Consider the following 11,523-nt stretch of genomic DNA (forward strand, 5'->3'; position numbering starts at 1 on the left):
ATAGTTCCTTTCAATTATCTAAATCCACCAAAACAGAGCTTTCTATAATTAATGACTGATTGCAATATTACAAAAGTTGCTCTACTTATATATTCAGTTAAATCAGGATATTCTAGTTTCTGTGACATGGTTAAATGCCGAATCACCAGCAGTGTTTTATGTTTTAATGGTGGATTACAATCCACACATTAATATTACTTTATTCTTATTATGTGTTAAACAGAAACTTCATGCATTTGCAATAGGTAAAGACCTTGCTGGATAGTCAATAAAACATCATTTTAATCCCGCTGTCTCTGATTGGGGAATAAAATCCTATGTGGTAGCTCCATGTTCAAAAATATACACTTAAAAATACTATCAATATAAATCCACACTTTTTTAAAATGTGTAGTTTGTGTTCAATAATTAACTCAGAACCTTCTGTTGTGAATTATTAGCCCAAGTTAATTACCTCAGAGGAATGGGTTATGAGATTCATAAGCAACAATACAACACTTGGCCCATGATTAAAAAAAATACAAGATCATTTTCTTAAAACATGAGTATAATAATACCAAGGGATGAGTCTCAAAGCAGGTAGGAAAGGAAACCACAAAGTAGCAGGAGACTGTAGCTACAAAAAAGAGTAAGGATGCATAATGCACACAAAAAGACCATAGACTTAAGGCTTCCACCATTTCATTTATCACTTCTACCAGGAATAGAAACCAAGTTTATTATTAGCAGCAACCAGATACAAGGCCAAATGCCAACTAGACTTTTAAAAGTGCCTCTTCACATCAGAGTGTTTTTTTCCAAGATCCCCAACGTTCAATGAAACCCACTGCTCACAACCTATGACACAATGCCCTAGGGATACCTCTCTGTTCTGTTAATGATACTGCAAAGGGACTTGCGCTGATGTTTTTGGTTAAGTTTTTCTATCCTTCCTCCCATTTGCCTCACAAAGAGGACAAAGTTCGCACTAGGTTTGTTTGCATTTTCTAGCCAGTAAGTGGCCTATGTATTTACTTTGCCTGTTGACCACCTAATAGGTATTCCAATGCCCCACCCCCTCATCTCCAGATAATGCAAATGTCACTTTAAAAAGTTAATAAGATGAACAATCACATTTGCCCATTGCCAGTAAGAACAGATTTTAATGCAGTGCAGTTAGTAATCATTCTCCACCAGAGGGGAGGGGACACCACAAACCCTGAACTGCCTACCAACTTAGTTTTCATCAAATATTCATCAAAACAAAATAAAAATCCAGTTACTAGACGCATTAGGTATACTCAAGTGCAGCACAAACTGCATAAATTGTTAGCTGTCCTTTTTGTGCTGAGCTCAATTACATAGTCGTGCATTATCCAGAGTCCATTATCATTGCCAAGCTTCAATGAACACTTTTTAAATTTTCTAAAGTTATTAGCCACAATGCTGGACTTTTGCATAAAAGAAGGTTGAATTTTTCTAAGATTTCAGTCCTCATTAAATTTACATGCAAAGGATGCATCTAGTGTAAAGACACTTCGCAGCTGGAAAGCTTTAGGGGGGAAATGAGATGCAGAAACAGTAAACAGAAAATGCTTAGTCAGCAACTGTTACTGCAACATTAAAGGTGAAATGTAAACAGGCACAGAGCCAAAGTCTAGATAGGTTTGATAACATCATCATACATATATGCGAGTGTGTGTACAAATGCCACAATTATCAGAATGAAATGCAAGCTTTTGGATTAAACAGACGTTTTAAAAGGCAACATGTTTTGCATCTGCTGCCCAAGCTCTGAGAAAAATAAAACTTGCTACTCAAGAAGTATTAATATCAATTGAATTTATTACAATTTACTAAGCTCCAAGGCACATTACAGTGTTCTGTTAACTACAGAAATGTATAAAGGACAAACAGAGCATGTTTTCCATGTACAGCATTTTGCTCTACTGTTCAAAAGCATCCGTGCATCAATAAAGCAAAAACGAAAAACACATGAAGATTAAAAACGTTCAGATCAATAGAAACAAACTGAAACATTTTCCTTACAAACTTGCAACAAAAAACACCCCCCAAACCACCCCCACCGTTTGCAAACAAAAAACAAAAAAAAAGAAATAAAGTGAAAGACTAACACTCAGGGCTCGTAAAACATAAGCTGTCACCATTTTTGTAGCAATTTTTTTTTTAGGCATCAACACTGGCCTTGGCAAAAAAAATTTTTTTTTTGTATTTTTTGTGTTTTTCTTTTTTCAAGAAGTGCATACATTTACAAAAATACACACCAGCAGCAGGTAATCGCTAAGGGCTATTAACTTTGTACCTAGCCAACACACTGCCAAAGAAATGAGAACAGGTATTATGTAGTAACCAAACAATAGAATATTCTGTTTAACAAAAACCAGCTCTATCCTTCAAATGAAGAAGAGTACATACCTTTGTTTCAAAATATAGAAACATACGACGAAAATAATGTCTATACATAAGACTAACTTTTGCAGTTTGTTATATTCACAATTCTACATCTTCAGGAGGCTGAAGGAGTTTGATTTCCTATCTTTAAGGGTCTCTCTCCTTTTTCACTTTAACGTCCCCAGCTAAAATGGTAGCGATCTCGCCCTGCATAAATGCCCAAGGCACATTGGAACCTACTAGGGGGCATTTCTCTCCACTGGGGCAATAGACCTCGCCAGTTGCCCCTTGGGCCTTGATGCTCTCTCTGGAACAAGGGAAGCAGAACTTGTGGCTGGGCACAGATGGGCACTGAACAAAGTGGGTGTCCTCCAAGCGTTCGTGGCAAATGGTGCAGCACAGGGGCCCGCTATTGGCCATGGGGGAATCTGGAATGTTTTGGGGGTGCACTTGGTCCATACCAGGGTGGGCACTGGGGGGAGGAGGGGCCACCTGCAGGTTCATGTCCCCGTTGCGGGAAGCCAAGCGACGCTGGCCCGGAACCGAGGCCGGGGACACCGGGCTGCTGCTGTTCCTGCGGGTGGAAGTGGTGGAGTGAACCGAGCTGCCGTCCTTGGGCGAGTGGGCATTGCCCAGCGTGTCGGCCACCGACATGAGCGCGGCCATGGGGGACTGTCCGTTTTGAGGGGCCGACTCGGGCGGGGTGGTCCGGTTGGAGTGAGGCCCCAGAGGCGGTGGCGGTGGGGGTGGGGGCCCCCCTCCGTGCACCGCCCCGAAGCCCCCAGCCGACATGGTGAGTTTAAGCGCTTCGCTCTGGCTGGCCATCCACTGCTGCCGCTGCTGCTCGTCACTCAGCTTCAGGGCCCCCTCGGCCGAGTCCGAGGGCTCCGGGGACGCCTTCCTTTTGCGCATCCCCCCGCCGCCGCCGCCTCCCCCGGGGCCCCTGGAGGCGGCCCCGGCCCCCTGCGCCCCGCCGACTCCAGCTCCCCCCCGGGGCAGGCTCACCAGGGCAGTGGGGAGCATGGGGCAGCTAGCGTCCAGGTAGGGCTGAGGCAACATATCCGCGCCCACCAGCTCCTTGAAGAAACGCACAGACTCAGGCAGCAGGTCGCCCAGGAGCCGCCAGTCGCCGGAGCCGTGTTTCTTCTCGTACTCCAGGTACTTGAAGCCGGAGGAGAGGCCGCGGCCAAAGTCCTTCATGCAGTCCTGGTACATCTGCTTGGCCACCCCCGAGGCGCTGGAGAAGACAGTGCCCGAGCCGCTCGGGTACTCAATGAAGAGCTTCAGCTCATAGTCCATGCCCGGCTTAGAGACTGCATCGAAGGCGAAGACGCGGCCGAGAAGTGCATGGTCCTTCTTGAAGCGCACCTCGTAGGGGGTGCAGCCGGCCAGAGTAAGGAGCGTGTCCCGCACGATCTTGGGCTTGCTGGCCCACTCCTCGGCCCGGTTCCGCAGACTCTCGCTCAGCTCGGCCAGCGCCTCCGCGTTGCGCTGCTTCTCCTTCAGCTCCCGCTCCTGATCGCTGCTGGACACCGAACCGGGTCGCTTGCTGCAGGCCTCGGAGGACGAGCTGCTGCCACCCCCACCGCCGCATGTGCCCCCTTGGGAAGAGGCGGAGGAAGCTGGGGGTCCCCCGCCACGGCCGCTCAGCCCCCCGTGCGGCGGAGGTAGCGCCACGCCAGAAGCTGTGGGGCCGTTGAGTAAAGTCTGTGGAAGCAGGTTGGGCGGCACGTTCATCTGGGCCCCGCTAGCCCCCGGGGGGAGGCCGGGCACGAGGCCCCCGTGTGCCCCGCGGCGGGAGGAGGAGGAAGAGGATGATGAATTGGGGCTCTGGCGGTTCAACTCCGGGGGGCCGTCCTCAGGCGGCTTAGGGAAACCATTGGGGCCGCCCAGCCCGTTGGGCAGGCGGGCAGCGTGGCTGCTGCCCAGGCTTCCCGGGGGCGGTGGATATTCAAAGCGGCTGCGCTGCTCGGCTGCAGCTGCACTGAGTCCGTAGCGGTCCAGACTGGACTGGGGAAGCCCAGCAGAAGCCGCTTTGGAGGAGGCGTCCACATGGTTGAGCTGCTGTTGGGCCGCCGCTGCCGCTTCTTTGGCTGAGAGCGGCACAGCCTTGACCCCGACAGGAGGCGGGGGGCCTGGGGAACGGCCGTCCTGGAAGCAGCCATGCGCCCTCTTCAGCTGCCGGGCAGTCTCGATCACAAATTCTATGCGGTCGGCACCCTCGTAATTCACGCAGCCCCGGCACACGGGCTCTGTGAAGTCCCAGATCATGGCCCAGGGCATGCGGGGCAGGTCGCACAGGTAGCATGACTGTCTCCGAGACGAGGACACCTGCGCAGCGGACATGGTGGAGCTGGCTGCTGGAGCTGCCTGCTGCTGCGGAAGGGGTGGGGGTGGGAGAGGGGTATCGCTGCGTCTACCACCCCCTACTGGTACTGAAGAGGACGACTCTCAGACCTGGTGCTATTGCCCCTTTGGGCAGGGGTCGTCTAGCTTTTCACTCACTGTGGCCGATGGACGGGGCTTCTTCTACCTGGTGCTGATACTGTTGCCCTTGGGATGGGGGATCTCTTCTACTGTTCTGATGGGGGTGGGGGGTCGCCTTCTAGCCGCTTCTGTTTCCCTGCGTTGTCTTGCTCTCCGCTGCTCCTCCTCCGGGAGAGGAGGGAGGTGCACGGTGGAAGATGGGGGTCCCCTTTCTATTCGCAGCTGATGTCTTACGAGCTCGAACTCAGCTACCTGCTGATCCGCTGGTTAGAGAGGGGACCACAAGGAGCTGTTCGGTCCCGGGAGCCCTGGCGACTTTCCCAAGTGCTAGGCGCACAAGATGAGGGAGCAGCCCGAGGGCAGCGGCGGTGACTCGTCACGGCGGCAGCAGCATGGCGAGCGGCGCCGCCTGCTCCACACTCACATCCTCGATCGCTCCTCGGAATTCGAATTTGGAATCCTGAGTGTCACTGTGTGCTACTCTGCGTTCCAAGCCCGGCTCTGCCCCTCCTCCCCCTGCTCTCCCCCCTCTTTCCTCCCTCCTTCTCTCCCCAGCTCAGATGCCACCTGGGTGGAGCCCTCACGTCACCGCCATGCTCTCTCCTCTTCCCCCTCCCCCCTCTGCAGTTCCCCTTTCGAGCACTGATCAGCTTCTTCCCCCTCCCCCCACTTCCTCTGTCTATGGACCTGGAACCCACTTGTTGCGCTGAAATTGCGCATGCTCGGCATTCTGCCCGTTTCCTCCCTTCTTGTGTGTATAACAGCTGAAGCGATGCAAGTTACCGCTGGAAATGAAAGGGAGAGACATACCAAGGGCTATGTTTGGAAACTTAAACACAAGATCGCTCCCTCTCCCTCCTCCTCATGGCAGCGTCTCCAAAACGAAAGCGCAGCCAGGAAGCACATGCAGAATAATAATTTTTTTTCCTGGCTGGACTTTTTAAATTCAAATGTCTCGTTTTCAGGAGTTTAGCTACGAATCACTCCATTTAGACTCCCTGGCAATTGCACAACTTCCTGCCACCAAGTCTTTCGGTGGGTTTTACATGCACGCCGGCTGCTAAAGCAAACGTGCAAGGTTCCCAAACTAATCATTTTGCAATCTTTATCCTATTTCGTTTGTTCAATGATCCTGGTGACAGAATTACATGATTTCAATAATCTCATTAATACATCAGGAGCTCTTCCACTTTTGTTGTGTTTAAAGGAGCCCTATTTGGTGAGTGTTTAAGGTTGAACTGGGAAACATCGCGCTGTGCACTGCGCAGGGGTGTAAGGCCAAGCAGGTGAGTAATCGGTGTGATATCATCTCACTAATGCTCAGGGACATAGGATTTCCCCAGCGCTGTGAGAATTCAAGGCTTTCGTTTTTCTTTTAAATAGCCTTGACACGTTTGCATTAAAGTAGTAACAAGCGTAATGTTCAAAGCAGCCTACGAGAATGTAAATTAGTTGTGGGTTCGTTTGACTAACAGAAAACACCTTTTACTTTCTAAATTGCGATTCTGAAACTTGAACATTCCCCTCCCCCTCCCTGTTGTGCACGCCAGTGCCCATGCTCAGAAGGAGGGGCTGTAGATAACCCATTTTTATTCTCACTGCAGTCAGTTTCTGTTTTTGCAGACAATGAAATTGCTGTCCACTCCCAAAGAATAATAAACTTTCACTGTTGGGACTTGATTACTAAGAAATTTGCAAGTATTCCTCAGCATACTGCAAACAGCATTGCGTCACTCACTCATACTCTAGCTCACACAATGTAACTAGCCACCCCGTGTGAGTCAACATTCACAAGGGAAAATATTGTTACACTCAGTGAAGCAGTAGGATATTACAGCTGGTTATGTTGGATAACCTATTCCTTTATATTAATATTTATTCAACTCTCTCCCTTATTGAGCAAAAACATTGAAAAAAATTGCCATTTGATTTTTCTCTCTGTCCTGTAAAGGCAGTTCTGATTTCCATGGCATAGTGCCACTTTTCCCTATATATACACAGGGGCATATATACAGCATTAGCAATGTACTGCTTTATATGTTGATTAAAACAATAGCTATATAAAATCAATCAATTTATATTGTACTCTGTTCATATTTCACACTTTGGTGATGTTATTTCTTCAAAAAAATATATTCCCTTCAAATCACCAATACTTCTCAATTCACCAAGTGTCTAAAACATCTCAGTATGTCTGCTGATAATTATAAAGAAGGCAAAGTTAATTATATGATCTTATTTTTTAAGAGAAAACTTGAAGAAATGCACACTATAAAAATTTACAGAAGTGGCAGGAGCAGATAAAATACAATAAGAGAATCAATTTTGACAAAGTGACTTTATTTTTAAAAAGGGGAAAGCTTACAGAGGCACCAGATAGAGATAAAAGTCCTTGCATTATTTGAGTCTCCTCTATGCAAATTTTCTGAAGGAGATGTTCTCAAGGGAAAGTGAATTTCACACTTAGGAATTTCATACCTAAATTGTGGACAAGATAGAGCAGGGGTCAGCAACCTTTCAAAAGTGGTGTGCCAAGTCTTCATTTAATACCTCTAATTTAAGGTTTCACGTGCCAATAATACATTTTAATGTTTTTAGGTCTCTTTCTATAAGTCTATAATGTATAACTAAACTATTGTTGTTGTATGTAAAGTAAATAAGGTTTTTAAAATGTTTAAGAAGCTTCATTTAAAATTAAATTAAAATGCAGAGCCCCCCAAGACCGGTGGCCAGGACCTGGACAGTTTGAGTGCCACTGAAAATCAGCTCATGTGCCGCCTTTGGCACGCATACCATAGGTTGCCTACCTCTGAGATAGAGGCTTCACAGAAGCAAGATTCAAGCAAGACAGCTGGAAAGCTAGTTAAAGTGAAAGTCTGCTTACAGCAAAAGTGATTTAGTGAAGGCTGTAGGATTTCTACATTAATATGACTTTACTTGACTAAACAAGCATGTTCTCTCTGATTCATACTAGAAGGTCAGCTCTTCTCCTATCCTTTTTACTGCTGTGTTGATCTTCATATGAGGAGAACTGGGCTATGGGAAAAGGTCACCTCTGCCCTTAAAAACTCAAATTGAGAGAGCTGAAGTTTTCCCCTTCATCTTGAGTGTCTGGGAATGCAGAACTCTAGGATATCCTGACTGTATTTCATTCCCAGGGTTATTCAGACTCAACAAATGACAAGGCGTTCTGTGTTTGAACCGCCCCTCATCCTGGCTCCTCGCTCCGCTGAATCCTTCTTCAATAAAGTCCTTTTTTGGTAACACTCACCTCACAGTAACAGGCAGACTCCTTGCCTCAATAGAACAGTCTTTATAGAGGGTGTAAATAATCATCACCTTAGATATAATCTAGCCTCAGAAAACCATTTACAGGTGCTGTCAACTCCCTTTATAGTTTGTGTCTAGGAAGAAATTGAAGATTAGCATCTGTGACCCAACAGAACTGCCTTTACTTTTACTTGAAGAGATACACAGTTGTGGAAAAACGTTTGTTTTTCCGACATGATTAAACCTTTATTTAAACTTTGGTCATGGGCATGTACTGTACCATTATGCAAGTAGCACTTAGGGATGAAATGCCAGCATTGCAACAATATGGCTAGCAGCAATGGTGATATCAGGAATACTGACTGAAGAAGAGAACTGCAATGTAAATGCAAATAAATGCCACTGCCGTGGCACCTTCAAAACGAACAGGTTGTCAGTATCAATCTAGTCTGTTAAAGGAAAATAGATTGAATGGTGGCAATGTAACAAACAAAGATAAAATCCATGGCTGCATTTGTCCTGGAAGGGTAGCAGTGTGCCTTTCTACTCACCTCCTTCTTTCTTTCATGTCCTTTACCATGCTAGTGGTAAGGCAAAAGGAGTCCAACTCAGTCTTCCTGGATTTACACCAAACAAGTTTGATGTTTATTTAGCTCTGAAATAATCTTGGAATTAAAATTACATTTGGAGGAGAAAAAGAAAGACTCCAAACAATTAAGGTACTGATTTGGTTCAAACAAAAACAAAAATCAGAAAACAAAATACACAGTAGCTTGTTTAATAATAGGGCAGAAGATTAGCTGAGAGAAGGAGCTAAAGCAGCAAACAACGGATACATATGTATTTCTTTCTGGTCAGAATAATCAATCAGCACTTTAGATGCAGCTTTAGGGATTCTATTTAGATTACCTGAAGTTATGACCTGCCAGTAGCCCCAAAGACCAGGGGATATAATTTTTACTATCAGAAGTAAAATCTGCCATCTTCTTCCTTTAGTTGGTGGATAAATGTTAGTCTGAGACCAATAACCCCTTTTGCTGTATTCCTATTTCCTATTTTATTTACCCAAAACATTAATTAAGAGCACAGGTGAAGCTTTAATATCAGAGAAGGAAACAAAATGATCAGTGGAAATGTCAACTGAATGAATACAAACCAGCAGGCACCTTTCTAAATGCAATTAGAAGATATAGGAAGTAGAGAGTACAATGTACCATTAAGAAGCTATAAAAACAAATGTAATATGTGCCTGACTAAAAGCCAGTTAACTGGTCTCTGTTCCATGCCATTCTTGTGCATTAATTTCTATAATACTGGAATTAGTATTAATCTCATGGCAAGAGTATTATTAATTACTGATCACCAGAACATTGTTCATGATGCACAATACAACCTGAAAGTTTTCAGCAGTAATAGGACCACATGAACTATGCACTTCTAGAATAAAAGATCTGGTTCTAAATGGTCAGTTTAGGGATATTTTTAAATCTTTGTTGATATTCTACTCTATTTGTGAATTGTTTTGCACATAATCAATGCAGCAGTCATAAGCAAAGTATTCCTTCCTTAGGAGCTCATCTACAGAATTGGCATTTCCCTCAGTGGTCAAAATAGTAGCTACAGCTGCAGAAAAGAAGCAGGAAGGGTAAGAAATATCGGGAGTGTGTTTACATAAATTGACCCCTGTATAGTAAAATACAAACAAAAATAACTCGGAATAAAATTTCTGGTTTTATTAAAATGATGATATTAACACTGAAAAGTAGTCAGGCTGTGTAGGGAAGTGTGTTAGTGAAATCAAATCACAAACACTTGAGGAGGGAATTCTAGAATTTTGTCAAATTAAAAGTTAAACAGCACTGTATTCTTCTATAAACTGCCAGGAAGCATCAAAACACTTAATTACACTCTTATTCATTGTAACTATGTGTTTCTATTTATCATTTCAGTTAACTCTTCTCATCAGATTATAGTCCCTGTGCTAAAATTCTTCAGCTACTGGGTCCTTTAGAAAAGTGAAGGACTTGTTTTCAGTCTACTAGGTAGGAATTTTCATTCCTTAATTTTTATTTTTGTAAATGGTGCCAATGATTTATCTTTTTATTCTGTAGCCACAGTTTCTCAAGTGACATTTTCCTCCCATGCGCTATCTCTGGGATTTTTTATTGCTGATTTTCCCCCTCCTTTTTTCTTGTCATATTACCATTTTCTGCACTATTGCCCACACAGTAACATTCAGTAATACAGACCAGAGCTTACTAACAGGTTCCTCTACCTGTGAGCCCTGTTGCTGCTAATGATGATGTCAAGCACTGATCTGGGCGTACAAAATAAATGACTTTTTTTCTAAACCACGCAAAGGTCCAGTTTCTTCCCCACAAAGCATACATGGTTCCTCTGTTATATCCGTTCCAACCAGTTTCCATACAGCTGTGAGCCCAGATTTCTGGTCATCGATATTTGCCAAATTTTACAGTGCAAAATCAGACACCTATAATTAATTCTGTTTGCTCTGCAAATGACTTGTGACTGCTGGATAGTGTATTTTATGTGGAGTGGTCAGAGGCTGGGTCCTCCATCGTTGTTATTTTTATTTTATCCATGGATCATGTATTCATTTTATATCCTGGGGACATAATAAACAATCAACAATAATGAATAAACTGAATAGGTACATTCTGTTTTTTTAAAGGCTATTCCCAGCGATAGCCACTTGCACTTTCATGACAGTTAAGAATCTGCCAAACATTAGCTTAGTTACCAGAAAGACAGTCTTCCCCCTTCCTTCCACCCCATATACAGATTGTTTATCAAAACGTGCTGCCAAGAAAAATATCCCTGCTTTTGGCCTCCACCAGTGATTAATAACACTTGAGAATTGAACAAAACTTTACTGTGTTTAAAAAAAAAAAAAAGAAGTGGGAGGTGGGAAGGAGGAGGAGAGAAAGCCAAATTAGAAAAAGAAGAAACCAACCAAGCAAGCAGGAAAACTCAAATCTTTTAAGCTATCTGACAAAATATAATCTCCCATTCCCTCTGGAAATAGGCCATTTGAGAGCAGTGAAACACGCACACCCCTGACCTCGTTATAAATGCTGATTAACACGGTGCTATTGAAAGAATGATGTTTAGGAGCACAAGACAAGGGTGGGAATAGGCGAGGGTGGGGAGGTTAAGGAGTTTTTCTTTTTATTTGGTCTTCTATCAAGATGAGGTATAGGGGGAAAACAGAAAAAAATATAATTTACTTTTTTTTCCCCAAAGACTGCTGGTAAAATTCCTAAGGGACACCAAGTGCCAAAATTAACTATCTTGGTGTATTACTTTTAGACAGTATTGTTTAGATGAATCAAGTCAAGTCTTCAAGCACCAGCC

At 44.4% G+C, this 11,523-nt stretch overlaps 1 protein-coding gene across 1 annotated transcript; it reads right to left on the reverse strand.

Moving 5' to 3' along the window:
• Positions 1–1,804: 1,804 nt before the first annotated feature.
• IRF2BPL (interferon regulatory factor 2 binding protein like) lies at positions 1,805–10,798 on the reverse strand. The gene has a single exon (XM_038407372.2). It carries the CDS (start codon positions 4,735–4,737, stop codon positions 2,539–2,541), a length of 2,199 nt encoding a protein of 732 aa, XP_038263300.1. The 5' UTR covers positions 4,738–10,798; the 3' UTR covers positions 1,805–2,538.
• Positions 10,799–11,523: the final 725 nt, after the last annotated feature.

This window comes from Dermochelys coriacea, chromosome 6, assembly GCF_009764565.3.
Source record: "Dermochelys coriacea isolate rDerCor1 chromosome 6, rDerCor1.pri.v4, whole genome shotgun sequence".
NCBI classification, from domain to species: domain Eukaryota; kingdom Metazoa; phylum Chordata; order Testudines; family Dermochelyidae; genus Dermochelys; species Dermochelys coriacea.

Coding starts and splice junctions, on each gene's coding strand:
- IRF2BPL (XM_038407372.2), bottom strand. CDS start 4,737: ATGTCCGCTGCGCAGGTGTCCTCGTCTCGGAGACAGTCATGCTACCTG.